Genomic DNA, 24037 nt, shown 5'->3' with positions numbered 1-24037 from the left:
GATTCATTCGCTTTCCTGCGCGTTTGTGCACGCGATGGCGATTTCTTTACCAAACTCCGGAAGCCGTTCGCTTTGGACCAAACCATTGCATGTAAATAGAGGGGGGGGATTGTCACCGTACTCGCAAGCCGTTCGCTTTGGACCAAACCATTTCATGTAAATAGAGGGGGGGGATATAATTTTAGATATAGATATAGTACGGGCAATGCCCTAGTTGAAACAATGCCCCGCCATTCGCGGTTTCGCAATTCTCAGGAATGTATCCCCCGTGAATAGCGGGGTCCAACTGTATACAATTTCATATACATATGAAAAATACAATTTCATATACCTCAACCCTGACCATATATATATATATATATATATATATATATATATATATATATATATATATATATGCGATGTATTAAAAAAAAAAAAAAAAAAAAAAAAAAGTAGACTAAGTAAGTAGGACTCTATATGCGATGTATAATTCCATATAATTTTCTTCTAGATACAAAGCTATGGCTTAGCTCCATGTTTTCCCATGTGGAATGGTGGCCATCTTCTATATGGCCGAATAGCGGGCGAATGTCTCTCATCTCAAAAGTCTACCTGCATGAGTTTTGAAGCTTAAGGGTCATTTAACTCAATTAAAGTGTCAAACATATGACACACAAAAATATATATGGACTTTTAATGCAAAGCCAGGACTAAAGTAGAACTTAAGGTCAAGTTAATCTGCCACCGCTCTTGACCAGACCTTTAGATTATACGCTGCAACAGATGTCTAAAAGTTATTCAACAATTGCAAAGAGACCCGACACTTCCATATTAATAGTTTGCGGCCAAATGTTAGAAAAAAAAAAAAGAAAGTAATTTATTATTTAATTATCAGCATGCAGTTGAGAACCATTTCAGCTGTCACACCTAAATTCATCTAAATGCTTCACATATGGACGGTTATCTAGAAACAACCAAACCAACTCACCGCCTGAGCTTCCCTTGCCCTGGGTCGTACTACTGGTGCGAGCAAATGTCAAACGTCTCTCCGCACCACTGCACAAATTACTGACCCAGAGGTCACAGTTGTGGATAAAAGTCACAAGGTTGGGCTCCGGTAGGCATATCTTGGGGTCCATACGACTGCCAAGACATCCACTTTTCACTTCCACTGGCTTTAGGGGTATCGTCTGCAAATGGCCACCGATAACGTAATACAGTGGATTACTAACATTGCCATTCAATACAATAATCTTAAGGTACATCACAATCGATATTCAGAAACGTTTTGTTTCTCCGCCATCACATAAATGATACGAGAGTTTTTAGCCCAATAAGTTTGTAGACCAATCTCTCAATGGTGAAAAATCACTTTAGAAATCAAAAAATTCTTGGATTTGAATCTTCACCAAAATAGACGTCACACACCAAACCAGTTCATGTTTCATTGAATCTGTCTATAATTTTTTTGGAATATCATGCTCACAGATAAACAGACACAAAAACATAAACTCCACCCACCTCTGGTGGTGGAGGTAACGCCACAAGAAGTGGACACTTATACAGGTACACTCACCGTAAATGGTTTGGCGCAGCCATCACTACAGTGGAAGATGCTACCACTGGCTTGGAAAAGAAATGTCCCGGTGTCCGTGTGGTAGTCGTACGACGTGATGCCATACGTGCCCAAGCGTTTCCGCTCACGAAGCAGTTCCTCTTCCCTTGAATAGTTTCCAAAAAGTGCCGCGGGCTGTCAAAGAAATGAACCAATCACAAATCACCTGCGACAAGACAAACTCCTCTTTTTCAACACTTTTGTGCTTGTGCTTTCGTCTGCCATGGAAACTGGCATGGTGTAACAAGGAAATTCACACCATATCCTATGGTGACTTGTTATAATGCAGGTCTCTGACAAATGCAACAACCAAATCAGCAAATCCAACCTTATTTTAATTTTAAAAACCCCAAAAATGTAGGAAGTGGAGCAAGGCGTGGGGAGGAGTCGAGTGTGACAAAGAGGCACCAAACACAGAAACGCTGTTAAAGATCCAAAATAAATAAATAAATAACGTTTCTTACAAATTTTAACTGTGATCCAACACTCATGGAAGACCTTGTATATACATCACATGCAGGACAAGGACATGCGGAGACATCAGTGTACATGATTTGAACTTGTGGATCCAAAAATCATAAGCTCATCAACCACTGCACTCTCAGATAGGAACACTAAACAGGCTGGTCCAATCGACGCAAGAAATTCAACCAAACATTATCGGTTATCAAGGAATCACCATTGTGATCCGAGTGTCATGGGAAAGTGCATTTCAACAGCAGGCAAAGCCTCTGTATCCCCCCCTCACCAAAATTAATTCTGCTGGAGACATCATGACAAAAAAAATAAAAATAAAACAAGTACAGATACATTCAAAGGACACCACCCCCATGCCAAATAAATAAATAATATCCTCCAGTGTGGCATTGCCGGGGCACCTCAGGCAGTATTGGGAGGGAGAGTAGTAAAATAATTGATCGATTAATTAATTGCATAATTAAAATCAATAAATAATGATCATAAAATAATTTCTTAATCAATTGGCTAACAGCATACCTAAACAGAAAATTTATTAAATAAGTCATTGAAAACTAATGAATTGATTAATCAATAAAAAACAAATCGATGAATTGATTAATCAATAAATCAAAAAAAAAATTATTTCTAGCCTCATCACTTGATTACTGTCATGTCCGAATATCAGCTTCCTAGCTCAAAAGGTGCCTGAGATAATCGCCTGGACAAACAACAAAGAAAATAAACAAGCAAGAAACCTGAGTGACAACTGAGTATCCCTTTCGCGCGCGTCATCGCCGAACCCCTTCAATGCACGGCGATGACGTCATGCAGGGCCTGAAGAGGGAATAGGAAAGGAGCGGTTGGTGTACAATTAAAGATCTTTAACAGACTGACCCAAGGCACACAAAAACATCGCAAAGTTATATACAGTGCATTCAGAAAGTATTCAGACCCCTTCACTTTTTTCACATTTTGTTATGTTGCAGGCTTATGCAGAAATCGTTGAAATTCATTTTTTTCCCTCATCAATTTACACTCAACACCCCACAATGACAACGAGAAAACAGGATTTTAGAAAGTTTTGCAAATTTATTAACAAGAAAAAAAACTGAAATATCACATTGACGCAAGTATTCAGACCCTTAACTCAGTACTTAGTTGAAGCACCTTTGGCAGCGATTACAGCCTCGAATCTTCTTGGGTATGATGTGACAAGCTTTGCACACCTGGATTTGGGGGTTTTCTGCCATTCTTTTCTGCAGATCCTCTCAAGCTCTGTCAGGTTGGATGGGGACCGCCGGTGGACAGACATTTTCAGGTCTTTCCAGAGATGTTTGATTGGGTTCAAGTCAGGGCTTTAGCTGGGACACTCAAGGACCTTCACAGAGTTGTTCCGAAGCCACTCCTGTGTTGTCTTGGCTGTGTCCTTAGGGTCATTGTCCTGTTGGAAGGTGAACCTTCGGCCCAGTCTGAGGTCCTGAGCGCTCTATTTCAGGTTTTCATTAAGGATATCTCTGTACTTTCCTACGTTCATTGTTCCCTCAACCCTGACCGGTCCCCCAGTCCCTGCTGCTGAAAAACACCCCCACAGCATGATGCTGCCAACACCATGCTTCACCGTTGGGATGGTATTGGGCAGGTGATGAGCGGTGCCTGGTTTCCTCCAGACATGACGCTTAGAATTGAGGCCAAACAGTTCAATTTTGGTTTCATCAGGCCACAGCATCATGTTTCTCAGTCTGAGAGTCCTTCAGGTGATTTTTTGCAAACTCCAAGCGGGCTTTCATGTGTCTTTCACTGAGGAGAGGCTTCCTTCTGGCCACTCTGCCATAAAGCCCAGATCGGTGGAGTGTTGCAGTGATGGTTGTCCTTCTGGAAGTTTCTCCCATCTCCACACAGGATCTCTGGAGCTCAGCCAGAGTGACCATCGGGTTCTTGGTCACCTCTCTTACCAAGGCCCTTCTCCCCCCATTGCTCAGTTTGGCCGGGCGGCCAGCTCTAGGAAGAGTCCTGGTTGTTTCAAACTTCTTCCATTCAAGAATTATGGAGGCCACTGTGCTCTTGGGAACCTTCAATGCAGCAGAAATTTTTTTGTAGGCTTCCCCAGATCTGTGCCTTGACACAATCCTGTCTCTGAGCTCTGCAGGCAGTTCCTTCGACCTCATGGCTTGGTTTTTGTTCTGATATGCATTGTCAGCTGTGAGACCTTATATAGACAGGTGTGGGCCTTTCCAAATCATGTCCAATCAATTGGATTTACCACAGGTGGACTCCAATCAAGGTGTAGAAACATCTCAAAGATGATCAAGAGAAATGGGAGGCACCTGAGGTAAATTTCAAGTGTCATAGCAAAGGGTCTGAATACTTAGTCACGTGAAAAAGTAAGTACACCCCATGTAAAGTTTTGACTTTTTCAACACATTTCAACATACAGCTATTTGATCTTCATTTCAACAATATTGAGAGATAACGGTGATATAATACAACAAATATCATGAAATATTTACATTTTGTAGTCCATTGTATAATTTAAATAAACATAAATGCAAATTTCGCATGTGGAAAAAGTAAGTACACCCTTGGCTCTAATAGGTGGTATTGCCCCCTTTGGCAGAAACAACGTCAAGTAGGCGTTTCTTATAAATGTCTACCAGTCTCTGACATCGACTGGGAGAAATTCTTGCCCACTCCTCCATGCAGAATTCTTTCATCTGTACGATGTTTGAGGGGTTTCTTGCATGCACAGCTCGTTTCAAATCCCCCCACAACATCTCGATGGGATTTAGATCCGGGCTTTGACTTGGCCATTCCAGAACCCTCCATTTCTTTCTTTTCAGCCATTCCTTGGTGAATTTACTGGTATGTTTAGGGTCATTGTCATGTTGCAAGGTCCACCTTCGGTCGAGCTTCAACTCTCCGACAGATGGCCTCACATTATCCTCAAGCACCCTCTGGTACAATGAAGAAGTCATAGTGGATTCTATGATGGTGAGCTGCCCAGGCCCTGATGCAGCAACGCTGCCCCAAACCATAATATTTCCACCACCATGCTTTGCAGTTGGTATCAGGTTCTTGTGGTCAAATGCTGTCTTTGGTTTTTGCCAACCAGGTCTTCTGGTACTGTGGCCAAATAGCTCTACCTTTGACTCATCTGTCCAGAGCACATTGTTCCAGAAGTGCTGGTCTTTGCCGAGGTGTTCAATGGCAAACTTTAGTCTTGCCCTGATGTTCTTTCTGGACAGCAAAGGTTTCCTCCTGGCACACCTCCCATGTAGATCAAATTTGTGCAGCCTTTTTCTAATGGTAGACTCGTGCACTTTGACATCAATAGTGGCAAGAGCTACCTGTAGGTCCTGTGATAACATTCTGGGGTTCTTCGAGACTTCTTTCAGCATCTTGCGGTATGCTCTCGGGCTGAACTTGCTGGGGCGGCCGGGCCTGGACAAGTTGGCAGTTGTTTGGAATCTTCTCCATTTGTCGATGATCTTCCGGACAGTCGAATGATTGATTTCAAATTGTTTGGAGATCTTTTTAAATCCCTTCCCAGACTCATAGGCATCTCTAACCTTCTTTCTGAAGGCCTCAGAGAGCTCTTTTGATCTAGGCATGGTGACGCCGCACACTTCAACAACAAAGAGCAAACCAAACGAAATGTCTGAGGTTTAAATAAGACAGGTTCCTCCAAGATCCTCTCTAACGATGTTCTAATCATTTGCACCTGAGCTGGTGCACCTGATTCTAATTTTAGGTATTTGAAGTAGTGATAAATGTAGGGGTGTACTTACTTTTTCCAAATGCGAAATTTGCATTTATGTTTATATAAATTAAACAATAGACTACAAAATGTAAATGTTTCATGACATTTGTTATATTATATCACCTTTATCTATCAATATCGTTGAAATGAAGATCAAATAGCTGTATGTTGAAATATGTTGAAAAAGTCAAAACTTTACATGGGGTGTACTTACTTTTTCACATGACTGGATGTCAATGTGATATTTCAGTTTTTTATTTTTAATAAATTTGCAAAATTTCTAAAATCCTGTTTTCTCTTTGTCATTATGGGGTATTGAGTGTAGATTGACGAGGGAAAAAAATGAATTTAAACGATTTCAGCATAAGGCTGAAACATAACAAAATGTGAAAAAGTGAAGGGGTCTGAATACTTTTTGAATGCACTGTGTATATATATATATTATACACACACACACACACACACACACACACACACACACACACACACACAAAGAGAGAGGGACAGAGAGAGAGAGACACAGACAGAGAAAGAGTGACTCAGAGAGAGAGAGAGAGAGAGAGAGAGAGAAGAGAGATTCGTGTTTATGTACACATATGTTGTTTCTTTACTCAAACACACACAGTTGTGGCCAAAACTATTGGCACCCTTGCACTTTTTTCAAATAATGCACCATTTCTTCCAGAAAAGTGTTGAAATTATAAAATATTTTGGTATCCACATTTGTATTTCTTTGGTTTGCAGTGGAACAAAACCAAAAAATTTTTTTTAGAAAAATTATTAAATCTTATTTTTTGAAAAAAAAAAACTAAGCTTATTCCATACAGAAATCCTAAAATGGCCTGGAAAATAGTATCATCACCTTTTTGAAGTTGTTAGAAATAATTAGATTTCAAGCAGGTGATTCTCCTTTACTTCGGAATTGAACTCACCTGTGGTGAGTTGCAGGTGCCTGCAATATAAAAAAAAAAAACTCATTCAACCAGTTTGAATAGAGAAAAGGAGTCATTCTGCTGTTTTGTGTCACTGTGTGTACCGTAATGAGCCCAATAAGTTTGGAGAAATAAATGAGCATGGAGAAAAGAAAGAAAACCAGAGAACTGTCTGAGGAGGTCAGACATAAGATTGTAGCCAAGCATGGACAATCTCAAGGCTGTAAGTCCATCTCCAGAGACCGTGATGTTCCTGTATCGACCGTACGCAATGTCATCAGGAGGTTTAAGGCCCACGAAACTGTAGCCAACCTCCCTGGACATGGCCATAAGAGAAAACTTGATAGAAGATGGCAGTGAAGGATTGTTCAAATGGTGGAGAAAGCACCTCGATCAACTGCCAAACAGATTCAAGCTGACCTTCAGACACAATATACGACAGTTTCAACTCGCACCATCCGTCGCAAATTCAATGAAAGGGGGTTCTATGGTAGGAGACCCAGGAGGACCCCACTGCTGAAAGAGACAGAAGAAAGCCCAACTGAAGTGGCCAAAACACACCTGAACATGCCAAAATCCTTCGGTGGACAGATGAGACCAAATTAGAGCTTTTATTGTAAAGCACATCATCTCTATGTTTACAGAAAACAAAATGAAGCCTTTAAAGAAAAGAACACCTTCCCTACAGTCAAACATGGTGGAGGTTCTGTGATGTTTTGGGGTTGTTGTGCTGCCTCTGGCATTGGGTACCTTGAATGTGTGCATGGCATTATGAAATCAGGAGATTACCAAAGTATTTTGGAGCACAATGTTCAACCCAGTATCAGAAAGCTGGCTCTCCGTCGAAGGTCATGGGTCTCGCAGCAGGACAATGACCCCAAACACACTTCAAAAAGCACCCAGGAATGGTTCAAGAGAAAACGCTGGACTTCTGAAGTGGCCAGCCATGAGTCCAGATCTAAATCCCATTGAACACCTGTGGGGAGATCTGAAAACAGCAGTTGGGAGAAGGCAACCTTCAAATCTGGGAGAACTGGAGGAGTTTGCACAAGAGTGAGCCAAACAGCCAGTAGAGAGGTGTAGGAAGCTCATTTCATGGCTATTGGAAGCGCTCGACTGCAGTTATTTTGTCCGAAGGCTGTGCTACCTAAATATTAAATCTCAGGTGTCAATAATTTTATCAATGCCATTCCTTTTTTTCTGATTTAAAAGGATATATTAAGTTCTGAATCAAAAACAAAGGTTCTGTAATATCAAGTGAAATAAAGAATTGTGGAGACCAAATACTTTTGTTAATTTCAACTTATTTTTTGAGAAAATTGTTAGTTCTTTGAAAAAAGTGCAAGGGTGCCAATAGTTTTGGCCACGACTGCACAAAGCAAATCGCTAGTAACTAAATAAACAATCTTGATTCAAATCAATTACACATTTCCAGGACTCCATGATCACACTTGATTCACATCAAGTGCAGGATGCTGTCTCCGGGGCTCATTCGACACCGTGAAGGTCCCAGCATCCATTCGGCTATAAAATTGCTTTTGCCCAGCAGTGCGTGAGTTAATTGTGGGAATCATTTACACCCTTAATTGCAATTTTAATGATAATTTTCAATGTATATTTGATTCTTAACTGCTGTTAATATTGTGGATTGCAACGCGGAAAAATAGCAAATGGTAAAACATCATCCACTCAACCGCTGCCTTTGGCCTTCCACGCAGATGTCAACACGCACACGTGAGGTCACGACTTCACGCACAGGTCAGGGCCGATACAGGCAAGTGAGATGGAAAATCCCACCTATCCTGTTTATATTTTTATTTTAAAGGTGTGTGACTGACAGACTGACCCATATTCATATTGCTCATTTCTCCATATATCCCCCTATTTTATCCCTCAGTCCTGCTGTCGGTGTATCCCTTCCTTCCCCCCCTCCCCTCCCTTAGGTCTGTTCCTTTCATACTGTGACTTCCCGATCCATTATTTGTTCCAGCTCCTCCGTGAGCCTAGACAGACACTGTATACAAAAAAATGATGGGGAAATCACAGTTTGAATCAGGGAAAAAACTGCTCACCTCCTCGAGAAATAAAACACGGAAGCAAAATTTTCCATCAGCTGATAATTCTCAGCTGCAATCACAGAGTACGTTGCATGCAAAAAGAGTAATGATGTTTGTGGAAACAAAAATAACTAGAACGGCACTCGGTAGACCGCATACCTCCACCAGGCTGAATGAACAGTTTATGTATTGTATCCCACTGATAGGCCGGATCTGGATTCGGACCTGAACCAAAATCTAATCGGCTTGTTATTGTCACCTAACCAACTCATCCACCAAGTTTATAGTCACAACTCGTCCATAACTTTTTAAAATACAGTGAAACCTTGACTTACGAGTGCACCAACTTACGAGTTTTCCGAGATACGAGCCGTCGCTCGGGCGGTTTATTGCTTTGAGATGCGAGCCGAGATCTGAGTTACGAGCTTACGCCACCCGCCACCAAGTGGGTTCCGGTCACGTGGTTATCTTGCCGTGCAAGCATCTCTGCCGTATATAGCTGCTGCTTTGTTTTCGCATTTTGGTTATTTTGGAAAATTTCTTAGTTTTAACCATGGGTCCTAAGAAATTGAGTGCCAAGGGCAGTACTGAGAAGAAGAAGAGGATGATGTGCTTGGATATAAAACACGCAATCGTCGAAAAACATGAGCGAGGTGTGCGTGTTGTCGACTTGGTGAGGCGGATGTGAAGGCAGCTGAAGATTTTATTATAACTTTTGCCGAACTGATAGAAGCCGAACGATACATCCCCCAGCAAATCTTCAACTGTGACGAGACAGGGCTCTTCTGGAAAAAGATGCCGAGGAGGACGTATATAACGGCAGAGGAGAAGAGCATGCCAGGCCACAACTTGTTCAGAGTGCCGGCGATAGCTCGCCTTCTCTTTGTGGAAGACACGTTGAGATCCTTAACATCCAACAACTAATGGGACGCAAACGGGGCGCCCAGTTTAGCGGTACACACATTGATGAATCACCCTGCCTGTGATTCACCCATGACAGGTTATAGCTGGGTCGGGATTCAAACCCAGGCTGGACAGTTTAGAGTCAAGTGTGCGTACCTCCAGTCCAGGCCATCCTGCCAACTTGTATGCTGCATACAGGTGAAATATAAAGCGCGAGATATTTTTATATATACTGTATATTAAAAAAAAAATTGGTGTGGTTTTTGGCGGGCTGGAACGGATTAATAGCATTTCAATGCATTTTAATGGGGAAATTTAATTTGAGAAACGAGCAAATTGAGTTACGAGCTCGGTCACAGAACGAATTAAACTCGTAAGTCAAGGTTTCACTGTATGTTGTATATCACTTTTCACCTGATCTCGCAATGGTGAAGAATCACTTAAAAATTAAATAACTCTCGTATCTGAATCCATATTAAGATCTTCTCCAAAATAGAATCGATTAGTCCTTGTCACACACCCAACCGGTCCACCAAGTTTCGTCCAAATCCGACCATAACCTTTTGAGATATTATGCTATATGTTGGTTTTAGCCCTATCACTCGATGGTGAAGAATCACTTAAAAATTATACTAGCCGGGTCTTCACCAAAATTGAACCAATTCTTCCTGGTCACACATCCAACCTCTCCACCAAGTTTCGTCCAAATCCGTCCATAACTTCGTGAGATATCCTGCTATGTATCGTTTTTGGCCCTATCTCCCAATGGTGAAGAATCACAAATAAAACAAAAGAAGAAGAAAAAAAAAAAAGTAGCCACATCCGAATTTACACCAAAATCCAAACATTTCATCCGTGTCACATGCACTACATCTCTGCCAAATTTCGACTGAATCCATGCACAGCTTTTTGATACATCTTGTTCACAAACAGACAAACAAACGGGTGAAAACAACCTCCATCCACCTTCGGTGCCGAAGGTAAATATATTGTTGCTCAGTTGGTGATCTTTTGGTGACAATCTACGAACACAAATTTTAAAACCTCAATAAGGCTCGCATCCAATGACATCAGGAAAATAAAAGAACATAGGGCATAATTAGGGTCATGCGATCAGTCATGCCAGAACATCAATGCTCCTGGCTATTAGAAACTGGGAACAAAAAATCCAGGGCCTGTGTTCAATGCATTGCCGAAGGATAAAAGTTGGAGGAAGCTACGTATTCAGTAACACTCAAATATTGTATTGCTGGCGATTATGATGTCATTTGTGAAGACATCGACGGTGGAGGAAAAAACATTTGTGATTTGAGTCCCAACAATATTTTTTCTCCTGTTGTCAATGGCTTAACGGTTAGGGTGCCGGCTTGGGATCCTAGGATCCTGGGTTCGAATCCCGGTCGATCGCTGAATTAACGCCAGGGGGGTTGACTCAGCCCGTCATCCTTCCGAGGTCGGCAAATTGAGTACCAGTTCACTGGTAATTCCCTGTGTGTCGCAAGAGGCGACTAACAGGGTTGGTGGCAGGAAGGGCATCCGGACATAAAACATTGCTTCAAAAAGGGGACCCACGGTGCCCGAAAAGGCAAACCCCTGCTCTGCGGGGAAAAATGGCCTCTAAAGGTGGTCTGTTGTCAATACACTGAAGTATTTCTGTCTGTCCGTCCATCCGTCATCTTTTTTATTGAACCATTCATTCTAAAATGAAACTTTGTATATGCAATTAGCATTGGGGGATGCACGAAATATGAAGCGTTTTTTTAAATTTGAGCCCCAGTTCATGCCCCAGGAGGTGAAGACTTGGGGTCACGGAGTTCAAAACAAAAAAACATTTTTAGCTCTTAAAAATCTTCCATTCAAATTCATTTGTAAAAGTTATTTGAGTAAATTCCCACGAGGGTGAGAAAAGAATGCATTGATTTTTACCATGTCGGAATATACGATTCACACACGACACCAGGGCTATTCTCTTTGCAGGTAACGTGTGTGTGTGTGTGTGTGTGTGTGGTGGGTGTGTATGGGTGTGGGTGTGTATGGGTGTGGGACTGTGGGTGTATGTGTATGTATGTGTAATTGTGTATGTGTATGTGTGTTGGTGTGTGCCATAATATTTATGGCTCTCATTTAGCGGTTGCAATCTAAATCTAGACCCTGGTGTTGGGCTAGTGGCTAGGGTGCAGGCTTAGGATCCAAGGATCCTGGGTTCGAATCCCGGTCGATTGCTGAATTAACGCCAGGGGGGTTGACTCAGCCTGTCATCCTTCCGAGGTCGGCTAATTTGAGTACCAGTTCACTGGTAATTCCCTGTTTGTCGTTAAAGGCGGCAAAAAGGGTTGGCGTCAGGAAGGGCATCCGGCCGTAAAACATTGGTTCAAAAAGGGGACCGAAAAACAACAACAACCACGGTTCCCGAAAAAGGCCAACCCCCGCTTGCGGGGAAAAATGGCCTCTAAAGGTGGTTATATGTTTTTTATAATCCAATGAAAAAAATGGAGCAAACGTGGATGTCACCAAAACTCCAAAATTGACGTGGCAGAAATGGACATGTCACTGAGACTACAAGTAGTCATCATACTTCAGGACTTGTCTTCTATATCCACCACCACTAATACCGATTCAGTCTGGGAATTCTTCCACAGAAACCTGCTCTCCCTTATGTGTAGATATAATTAATCCCATCTCTTATTCAGCTATCTTACCCATCTTCCCGTTCTTGGTACCTGAATCCTTTTGTGGGGCAGTTCCTTTAAAGCAACTTTCATTCTCCTGCTGGAAGGCAAATCCAACTGAAGGCAACCTCAGATCATACCAGATACCACAATCCCGAAGCCAGAAGCATCATACCAAAAGGCAACCTCAGATACCACAAATCCCACAAGTGTGAGTACTCTGAGGAGAGCCAGAAAACAACATCTGTCCAATATCATGAATGAGCTTTCAAACTTGTCTTCCTCCTCTAAAACCTGGTGGAGCCTTACCAAGTCTGCCTCAGGAGCATGTGCCCCTTCCATCCCCTCCCTCAATTCAAATGGAACCACAGCTGACACCGCTTGTGAGAAGGCCGAATGCCTCAATTCTGTTTTTGCTTCTAAAGCTTGTGTCCTGAACCTCAACATCTCTCAGCAAATCCTCCCATATACTTCCACAGCAACCCTCTCGAACAGGTCCAGTCACTCAAACTCTCGGATTTCACTTTCAGCCATGATCTCTCTTAGGCAATCCCCATTTCAAAGTTGGCCTCCAAAGCCAGACCCCAACTGGGCATCCTCTGTCATGCAAAGTCCTTCGTTGGCACACCTAAGCTCCGATCCACCTACAAGGCTTTCATTCACAACTTAATGGAGTACTGCTCTACCCTTTGGGCCGGCTCCCCTGCCTCACATCTTGCTCAGCTTGAAGCCATGGAAACTAAGGCCTTCAAGATCATTGGAATCTCTCACGATGAAGCCGAGTCTATGGGCTAATCACGTCAACGCTGACATGTCGGTGGTCTCTGTCTTCCTCCGCTTCATTTCTGGGTTTGCAACCTCTACCCTCTACCCCCCACCCACATTACCTGCAGGACACACATGGTCCAGCAGCAACCCCCTCCTTGTGAAACTGCCTAAATCCAAAACCACTGCTCACCACTCATTTACTATTCTCTTTTCCCACCTGGGTAACTGCCTTCCATACACTCTTCGATCCAATTCTTCCCTCCCGGTCACCAAGACAGCTGTTCACCACCATCTCACGTCATGCCCAACACATAAAGCCATGATCTTTTCCAACCTTTTTAAGACCCACCCCCTCAAATCCCATACGCTCCTCTCTCCGAGCTTCCAGTTTTTCCTTCCTGAGTGTTTTCCTCTGTATCCATCTTGTCCACCCCATGCATCCTTCCCCACCCCTCATTCCTTATTTGTACTTGTGTGAACAAAATGGATTCTTGCACCTGGATAAAATTTCGGTCACCAATGGGTAACCATTAATGGAAAAAAAGGGATCAAGAGGAACAAAGATCCAAATATATAAAGCACCCATGGGCCAGGAAAAATACATCATTGTGTGGATTGTAGACAAAGACTTGGAATACAGGACTCAAAATAACTATGTATTATGGTATAATGGAACTGGTGACTGACTGTGCATACATGGATTCACTTGTTTGGTATTCCCATCTGAGAGCTTGTCTCATTATGAGATCTCAGAATCAAATCCCATATGCTGTTGACATATAAATGCAAGAATGTAGACCGATCCTTGAAATAAAGTTGAAAGTATATTAGTGTCTTTGAATGTTGTTTGACTACACAAAACAAACGTACAAGCTCCTTCACAATCCTTAAATGTTATAGGAAATAAATAAATAAACAAACTGCTGTTATCAACCATTCAATACAAAGATCGTCACTCAGACCATGTTCATAAAAGTAAAATGTTCAACAAAAAATAAATTGTACCTTATATTGCTGGAATAGCTAAGAGACAAGAAAAACATCTTGAAGACCTACAGTAAAAGGCCTCGAACGTTACTGCACCATTCACAAATACATTCTAACCTATCACGGTCCACTCACCTGGAAATTACCAAGTAACTGCCCCCATGGCAAAAGCACAGCCCCATCCTTGCTAAAATGCCTCGGCACGTCGCTATACAAGAGCGTACTTTCGCGACTTCCAGGCATCATACCTGCAATGTGCACAGATGATGAAATGTTCATTAGTAATGGCCAGAAACAAAAACACAGACAGATAGAAAAAGCACGAGGATGCAGATTCGAGCAAATCCATGTAAAATTCCAACTTCATAAACCGATGGACTCTTAGGAGGATGAAGAATGCGGCCTGGTATATAAACAAAAATTTTTGTGGACTTGTGCATTCCTGGGAGTAAAGATTCCTGGGAGTAATTTTCAAACAACAATTCATACAACGAAAAAGAAGCTGAGAAAAGAGGATAATGAATGAGGACCGACCTAGGAAGTAGATGCGGTGCGAGTACAGGTCCGAATCAGTCCAGCGCACGAAGCGAAAGTCATGCGGGGCCTTGCTCACCATCTGGCTCTGCTGCTTACGACTCGCACGGATCACATCTCGCAAGCCCTCCCAGGAGCGGCGTACCACCCCGTAACGGGTGAAAAACGAGTGAACTTGAACGTCATCAGCATCCACCATCTCGGTGCTCTCGGACAGAAGATCCGATAGGGTATGCCACATAACACCACTGTCGGTGTCACAATGTATATATATAAATAATAATAATAATAATAAATAAATAAAAATATATATATATAAACCAAATATTGGAGACATGTATGATCACAGCATAAATTAATAGCAAAAAATAAAATAGTGCAAGCTGAATATGCGTAACAACAAGTTTGTGATCATTTGCAAAATCTTTCGTAAAGTTATAATCAACCTGCACGGGCATTCACACAAGATGCACTCACTGCGTCCTGTGAAGATGTGAAGAATGTGAAGACTGAAGATGCACTTCAAAATCTTGTGTCCCGAACCCATCTCTCTCTGTTCCCACCTTACCCAGTCGAACCAAGCTGCTCCTGGACTCTGTGTCCTTCTCTCCTGACAAGGTGGAGAAGTTTCTGTCAAACCTCGACTCTGATTCTGCAACTGGACCAGACAGCATTAGCCCACGGGTCGTAAAATCCTGCTCTGCTGCTCTATCTCACCCTCTCTCTATTCTCTTCACCCTCTCTTTTGCTCAAGGTCATCTGCCATTTGCTGGGAAATCAGCCAACATCACCGCTTTACACAAAAAAGGTGCAAAAACAGATCCTTGCAACTACAGACCAATCAGCCTTCTCCCAATTATCAGCAAGGTCATGGAATCCATCATCGCTTCTGACATCAAATCCTTCCTCTTCTCCAATGGCTTGATCTCGGATCATCAATTTGGATTCAGACCAGGTCACTCTACTCTGGACATGCTGCTTCTGTCTCAACAATGGACCGAGGTCATTAATGCCAAACAGGACATCAGAGCTGTCTCCCTTGACATATCACGTGCCTTCGATACGGTCTGGCACCCCGCTCTGCTCACCAAACTCTCCTCCAATGGAACCGTGGAAATCTCCACGCATGGCTTGTGGACTTCCTCTCTGGTCATAGTCAACGTGTGGCCCTGAATGGATTTCTCTCATCTCCCCTTTCTGTTCAGGCCAGAGTTCCCCAAGGCAGTGTTCTGGGCCCTGTGCTTTTTCTGGTCTTCATCAATGATCTCTCCGACTTTCTGGAAAATCCTCTGTATCTCTTTGCTGAAGACACCACTCTCTGCTGCTCCATACTTCATCCCTCAGATCAGCAGTCTGCAGCCTCCTCACTCTCTGCAGACCTGGACAAAATCACAGACTGGTCAAAGTGGAACATGTCTTTCAATCCTGACAAATCTCACACTCTTACTATGTCTCTGAAAAGACCAACTGGAAAACCCTTCCATCTACTTTCTGAACAATCCTCTCCAAGAAGTTCTGTCACTCAAGCTTTTGGGTCTCACTATCTGCAATGATCTTTCCTGGGAAAACCACATTTCCAAGCTGGCCTCCAAAACCAGTCCTTCCTTGGCACACCTGAGGAGCTCCTCACCACATACAAGGCTTTCATCCGCAGCTCAATGGAACACTGTTCTCCCCTCTGGGCTGGTGCTCCTGCCTCACACCTAGCTCGGCTTCACGTTGTTGAAACTAAAGCTTTCAGAATCATTGGAATCTCCCGTGATGAAGCTAACTCCGAGGGCCTTTCACTCACTCACCGCAGGCAGGTTGGTGGTCTTTGTCTTCTACTGACTCTTCTCCGGCCTAGCTCCCCCAGCTGTCTGTGCTCTGTCCCCCAAATATTCCTGCAGGTCGCACAAGATCTGCCTGCAACCCTCTTATGGTTAAACTGCCAAAATCAAGACTCTATTCACCTTCACTCATTCATTCCTCTTTTCTCCCGCCTCTGAAACAAACTCCCTCACTCTCTTCAATCCCACTGCTCCTTCTAGGTCTTTAAAACAGATGTTCACCACCATCTCTTATCTTCCCCCATCCAAAACTTTGATCTTTTCTACCCCTGTTAATTCACCCCAGATCCACGTTTTTGAAATACCGACCTCTTTCCTGCAAGTCCTAGCAGTGTCCATGTGTTTTATACCTCTCCCACCCCGCCGCCCCCTCCCCTCCCTTCCCATGCATCCTCCCCCCCAAGCCCTCTCCCGCCCACAGATCTCTTGATGTCCCTGTTCTCTGCTGTTGTACTTGTGTGTTTCCCTCTCTCTCCCAATCTTGTCTCCCGCTCCCTTTATTGCATGTTTCGAATGTCGGTTTTTTTTTTTTTTGGTGATTAAAGTTAGCTCTTACACGAGCCTCGATCTTGTATACAACAAAAAAAAAACAAAGAAACAACGTTAAGGGACACCTGATTAATAAGCAGCAAGCTACCAAGACTTTTACTTACTAGAACACAGACAAGACTGTTCTCTGTGAGAATCAGTATGTAATTAAAACAATATGGGACTTTTGAAATGACATAAGAATGGCAACGAGGCCTTTTCTGCAAGCGCTGTGTGTGTTTTCAGCGACTCGGTTTTGCTTGTGGGGCAATTTAACCTGCCGTTGCTGGCGTGAAATGTGTGATGTAAATTTTCAACAATTCAATGAAAGAGTGGCAATTTGAAGGTGGTTAACCATAATTTTTGTGTCCTTGGATGCAAATCGGACTCACAGAAATATCCATGGAAGTGAGGTGTCGAGTTTGTACTACATCCTGCCAATACAAGCAAGTGGCGACAATGCTTTGCCAGTCTACACAGCTCCCACTCTTGCCCAGATATGTCCTTCCCATCGATGTTCAGAAGCACTCAATCCAGATACACAAGCTTTGTGTATTTTCATGCCATGAAGATGTCATTTGTCAATGAGTTGGTGACTGTTACTTGGTAATGGCGCACAGCATAGCTTAATCTTTCCGATTGCAGATGTCCATTAAATAAACCATCAAGCCTGCCATGTTCGCAGGATGCAAGGTTAAAAATCCACTCTGTCAGAAATCCGTTGGGGGTTTAGGTAGCACATGCACATCCTCTCAGGCCTTGCACCAGCAGATATCGTCGGGAGTTTGCAGTATGGGCAGCTGCCCTTTCGACGAGCTGAGAAAGTTAACAAAGTCCTTTCCTTTCTCCTTTCAAGAAGCACAGTCCTTTCTCTCAGGTACTTTTCTAAGCATTTTCAGCTTCTTTTAGAAGCTTTATGAGCCATTTTAGGTAACAATCCTTATCTCGCACACACAAAATACCTTAGGGTGCTCCAAACACCGAAGCTTCTAGGGATTCCTACGTATGTGTGCCTAGTACTCTGGGGTGGATCACGTCATTTCGAAAGTCCCGTATTATAAAGGAATCATTCTTATGATAAACAAAACTTATATGTCTCATCTTCACCATTGATCTTTACAATCTCATTCTAAACTAGAACAGCACTCAGTAGAGAGCATACCTCCTGCTGGCTAGCCATATCACTCAATGGTGAAGAATCACTTCAAAAATTCTAAGAGCCGGATCCGGATCTTCACCAAAATAGAATAGATTCTTCCTTGTCACACACACAAACCTGTCCAACAAGTTTCATCCAAATCCATCCATAACTTTTTGAGATATCGTGCTATGTATCGTTTTTGGCCCTATATCCCCATGGAGAAGAATCACTTTTAAAATCCTAGTAGCCGGATCCGAATCCGGATCTTCACCAAAATCTAATCATTTAGACTTTTCTCTCAGGTACATTCACGCTCTACTGAGTGCCAAATTTCGTCGGAATCAGTCCACAACTTTTTGATATATCTTGTTCACAAACGGACAGACAAACGGACGGACAGACAGACAGGGGTGAAAACATAACCTCCATCCACCTTTGGTGGTGGAGGTAATACAACTTTAGTTCGGTCTCTACACATCCCATTGGTGTGTGGAATGCATAGAAAGAGCTAAAACCTCAAAATGTAACCAGAAATAAATGCAATAACCCACATTTTCAACAAGCATTCACAAAGAAATAGCACATAACTACGTGTTTAATCAAAAACTGACAATATGCCGATCATAATAATAACTCCATGACTGTACCTCCTCTCTCTACTGCCAGAATCTTCTGCCAATCTTGCCTTCTTAGCTTTCTGCATACAACGGCCGCGGCCGAGCCCGAGAAGTTCGTATGCAACCTCTCCTATCTACGGGTGAGAAGGATGAACAGACATGGCAAATAGTACATCAGCACTAAACTGCACATCCGAGTAAAGATAAGATACCTGGAAGGTATTGGAGATGTTACAAGATGGAAAACCGATTGAGACATAAATTGTGGGTGTGGGAAGAGTTGATAAGGTGGGATAGAAGTTTGGGCAACTTGAGGGAACAGGAAAAGAGAAATGGAGGAGGAAAGGGAGGACAAAAAGAAGAAAGGAGGGAAGGAGGAAGGTGGGAATGTGGTGGATAATGGTATACAAATTAAGAGGAGGTGGAGGATGAGAGAGCAAAGCGGTGGGAGTCATGAAATAAGAGAAAAAACAGGCAGGGGGGAAAGAGGGGGAATGGGTGGGGAAACCAGGGTGGGGAGGGGTGGAAAGGATATATTATATTACTATTACAGAATTACTATTAGGCTAATGCCACCTGTCTGTCTGTCTGTCCCACCCTAAAAAAAAAAAACCGCTCCAGCGGAGAGGAAAAAAATATTCAGCAAAAGTTGCTTTAGATTAATCCAAACCTAAGGGAAAATTATATATAAATATATATTTTTCAATCAGACAAAAAAAAAAAAACTTGGGCGGTGCTTGGACATTCGACAACAAGCCGCTGCTTAGATCGCTCGCGAATTTGTTTATATTTGCTGTTATTTGTGTTAAGAAATGAGGATTTTGGAATTTCACAATACTCTATACAGTATATTTAATCGGTTAATTATATCCGTCTGTCCTCCTCCTTCCCCCCTTGAAACACGGAAATTACGTAGGAAGTTGCTTCAAATTAATCCTGGGTACGCGAAAATTATAATTAATACTGCCTCAATTTAGCGCTTTCAACCAGCGCAAGAATAAAAGGCTTTTTTATTTTTATATCGTGGTAAAAATACCACGGGCTTCCAGATAGTAAATGAATAAAATATAAGGTGAACGCAAAACGCAGAAAGATACAAGAAAACGAGAAACGAGAAACCGCAGACACCCGGCCTAACGTCGTCATTCTCCCGCTGAGTAAACCAGAGGACCGACGACGTCTTGGTGTCTGAATCAAAAACTTTCCCTCCATACCTGCACTCTGTATGAATGAAAGTGGAGAGAAAAGGGTCCAAAGAAACCGAGGAAGCAACACCGGCCCGGTCAACACAGACTTCCCCGCAATCCCGGAACATGGACCCTTGATCCTGAACCGGCGACCGCGCCGCAGGCGAATTTCACATTAAAACAAACGGCAGAACGAAAGATCCATTAAAAAAATATAAACTAAAAATTAATTGCGATGTAATGCAGCTGTAACTAAGTTTAATTATAAAATAACTTAATTCCAACATTTCCGGTGCAACGTCAAAGTTTTTACAGGGAGGTTTATCATCGTTTACTAATAATGTTTTGTAATAAACATATTTAGTTGCATGCAGATTATTTAATGTCAAGAACTACGACTTCATATTTAAAGGGTATTAACTCACGATAATATTGGGCAGTGAATAAGCGAAGCGCTGTTCGGTTAATTTTTTTACAATATGTCTTACTAAAAGAAGTAGGCATATCGCCTCATTTATTGGGTCCATAATTGTAAAAGGGTCCTGCTGTGGTAGAATAGTAATAATAATCATCATCATCATTATTATTAAACGGTAGTTAAAGGTAATCCTGTATAAACTTCCGATCCTTCCATCGATGGGGTTTGTACATGTCCCACTACTTAGCATAAATTGGGCATAATTTATCATTTATGTGAGGTGTGCACTGTACATGTTTGTTGGGAAATCGTGGTAATATTGGATGAGAGGAGGACCAGACCAATGTTTGTCAACCTGCTAATATATATATATATATATATATATATATATATATATATATATATATATATGTATATATATATATATATATATATATATATATATATATATATATATATATATATATATATAATTCCAGTAATCTCTGTGTGTATGTATGTCTGTATGTCTGTATGTCTGTATGTCTGTGACCGCTGTTTCTCGACAACCACGGGTCCGATATACTTGAAACTTGCCAGGTATATTGCTGGGGACCCGAGGATGTGCCTTTTCAAGGTTTCATATTAATCGGAGAAGTAGTTACCGAGCTATGTCCAAAAAACGATTCAACCAATCAGAGAGCAGCGAGCTATCACGTGTGCCGAACGTGGCGAACAGACTCTGCCTCGGACGGCACATTTGAGAGCGTATTCATTTATTTCCCGTCGGCAAACTATGTTGGCGTTCAACTATGTTTTAAAACTAATTAAAACTAATTTGCGATTCATCGTAACTGCGATATGCGACCTTCCGGACAGTGAAGACTGCACTTCCGGCAGCCAATCACAGAACGCGTTGTTGCGTAGGCGTGGCCGATGTGAGAGCGAGCCGAGCCGAGCGCGTGCGCCATTACGGTTCGTAATTCGATTTCTTCCGGAGAAAATAATAATTTCTCGATTTCTTATGCGCATTATTTCTCCCAATTCAGTCAGAGCGAAGGGCGGAAGCGAAGAGCGTTGTTTTTTTTGTTTACGGGCGTACGGGCGTACGGGCGGGGTAGAGCGTACGGGTAGCGTTTTTTTTTTTTTTTGGCAAGGAACGGGCACCCACGTACGGGCATGCCCTAGTATATATATATATATATATATATATATATATATATATACATACATATATATACATATATATATATACATACATATATATACATATATATATATATATATATATATATATACATATATATATATATATATATATATATATATATATATATATATATATATATATATATATATATATATATATATACATATATACATACTGTATATATAGTGGCGGACACGATGGCTCGCTGGCGCGGTGACATCATTCCGCGCACCAAGAGGGTGTCGGCCACGCCCTAGGGGTAGGCGTGGCCTCGGGATATACACGGGGCGCGCAGCCCCGAGCGAGTCAGTGCTACAGTTTGAGCTATTCAATAAAGACTCTTTTGACCCTACGCGTTGTGGCTTACCTTCGTTGGCAAACAAGTTGCGTGCGTAGCACCACGCTACATTGGTGACCCCTTTTGGTTCCGCCGTCGCTGACCACAGAACGCACCATGGCCAACAACGCGGTAGCGGTGAAGCTCCCTGAGTTTTGGGAAGCTCAGGCCGAAGTATGGTTCGTGCAGGCCGAGGCACAGTTCCAACTTCGAGGCGTAACGGCGAATGAGACGCGTTATTACCACATCATCGCCGCCCTCGGGACCGGCACAGCTGCCCGAGTCGTGTCCGTCCTGCGGAACCCACCGGCCGACCACAGGTACGAGGCGCTCAAGCGTCTCCTCATCGCCACGTTCGGCCTCACGGAGTGCGAGCGGGCCGACCGCCTCCTGGACCTTCCCGAACTCGGCGACACACGACCATCGGTCCGGATGGACTACATGCTTTCGCTGCTGGGTGACAAAGTCCGGATTTTTTATTCCGGGCGCTCTTTCTACGCCAGCTACCGGCACAGGTACGCCTCGCGTTGGCCGGTTCCAAAATAAAGGAACCCCGCGCTCTGGCCATCGAGGCCGACAAGTTTTTTGCGGCTTGTGACACGCGGGCGAGAGTCGGTGCGGCCGTCGCGGATCCCGAGGCTGATGCTGATGCACACCTCGTGGATCCCGAGGCTGATGCCGATGCACACCTCATGGCCGCCGCCACGCCCCGCCCACCACCACCGCGAAAGCCGTGGCCTCCGCCTCCGCCGCAAACCTGGTGCCATTTCCACGCCAGGTTTGGCCACAAGGCTAGGAATTGTTGCCCGCCGTGCTCGTTTGGCAAGTCGGGAAACTCCCGGGCCGGCGATCGGTAGCGGCTTTGAGCGTCGGCCTTTCCGGCAGCCTCCTTTTTGTCACGGACACCTTGTCCAGGCGTCGCTTCCTCTGCGACACAGGCGCACAGGTGAGCGTTATCCCCGCCTCCACGTCCGACAAGCGAACCGCGGGCCGGGGCCCCGCGTTGCTTGCAGCCAACGGTACACCCATACGCACATTCGGGAAGTGCTGCCTCTCCCTGCGGTTCGGAGGGCAACGCTTTCAATGGACGTTCGTAACAGCCAGCGTGCCCATGGCATTGCTCGGTGCGGATTTCCTATGTGCAAATAGGTTGTTGGTGGACGTGAAAAACAGACGCCTCATCCAGGCCGAAACGTTCAGCTCGCTTGCTTGCGCGCTGAGCAGTTCGTTGGGCAGCTCCCTGAGTGGCTCACTGAGCGGCTCGCCAAGCGGCTTGCTGAGCGGTTCGGTTCCGGCGAGGTTGGTCTGTACGCTTCCGGCAGCGGACGAATTCACCCGCCTCCTCGCCAGCTTCCCGGACCTCACGCGGCCCACCTTCTCGGCGGTGGCCGTCAAGCACGGGGTGGAACATCACATCCCCACCGTCGGGCCACCGGTCTACGCCCGGGCGCGCCGCCTCGAGCCAACGAACCTCGCGGTGGCGAAGGCGGAGTTCGCTACGCTGGAGCGGCTGGGCATGGTACGGCGCTCCAAGAGCGCTTGGGCGTCGCCACTGCACATCGTGCCAAAGCCCGGCGGGGGATGGCGGCCGTGCGGAGAATACCGCCGCCTCAACGATGCCACCACCCCCGACCGCTACCCGGTCGCTCACATTCAGGACTTTTCCGCCCGGTTGGTGAAAATGTCCTTCTTTTCTAAGGTGGACCTCATCCGCGGATACCACCAGGGCCCCGTCAGGCCGGAGGACATACCGAAGACGGCCGTCATTACACCATTCGGCCTCTTCGAGTTTCTTCGGATGCCCTTCGGGTTGAAGAATGCGGCTCAGGCGTTCCAACGGTTGATGGACAGCGTCTTGCGTGACTTGGATTGCGTTTACCTCTACCTGGACGACATCCTCGTCGCAAGCGCGTCCCGCGAAGAGCACCTCCGCCACCTCTGCACGCTCTTCGAATGCCTGGGCCAGCATGGCCTGATCGTAAACCCCGCCAAGTGCCGGTTCGGTGTCGCCGAAATCGACTATTTGGGGCACCGTGTCACCAGGCATGGGGCCACCCCCTTACCGCCAAAGGTGGAGGCAGTCAAGGGGTTTCCGCACCCCCACACGATCAGGGGGCTCCAGGAGTTC

The 24037-nt window shown here is 44.1% G+C and overlaps 1 protein-coding gene across 4 annotated transcripts in view; it reads right to left on the bottom strand.

Annotated features, from left to right (window-relative positions):
- The window catches only part of DPP9 (dipeptidyl peptidase 9), a 92261-nt gene extending 72032 nt beyond the window's left edge, over nt 1-20229 (bottom strand). For 2 of the 4 annotated variants that reach the window (XR_013622632.1, XM_068108600.2), the window contains exons 1-6: nt 19993-20115; nt 18809-18912; nt 14664-14911; nt 14265-14377; nt 1559-1732; nt 971-1172 (exon numbers count right to left, since the gene is read on the bottom strand). Coding sequence is in view for 2 of the 4 variants with exons in the window: in XM_068108600.2 (XP_067964701.1) it covers nt 971-1172; nt 1559-1732; nt 14265-14377; nt 14664-14911; nt 18809-18864 (793 nt within the window). In the remaining 2 variants the exon portion in view is untranslated. Of the gene's footprint in view, nt 1-970; nt 1173-1558; nt 1733-14264; nt 14378-14663; nt 14912-15140; nt 15274-18808; nt 18913-19992 lie in introns of all 4 variants that reach the window. The other 2 variants (XR_013622633.1, XM_078773029.1) reach the window with 2 other exon arrangements.
- Between the last annotated feature and the right edge of the window lie 3808 nt (nt 20230-24037).

Source organism: Myxine glutinosa, chromosome 2, assembly GCF_964187855.1.
Source record: "Myxine glutinosa chromosome 2, kmMyxGlut1.1, whole genome shotgun sequence".
Lineage (NCBI taxonomy): Eukaryota > Metazoa > Chordata > Myxini > Myxiniformes > Myxinidae > Myxine > Myxine glutinosa.
Note: the sequence above shows the minus strand (reverse complement) of the source record. Positions and strands in the feature narration are given on the sequence as shown.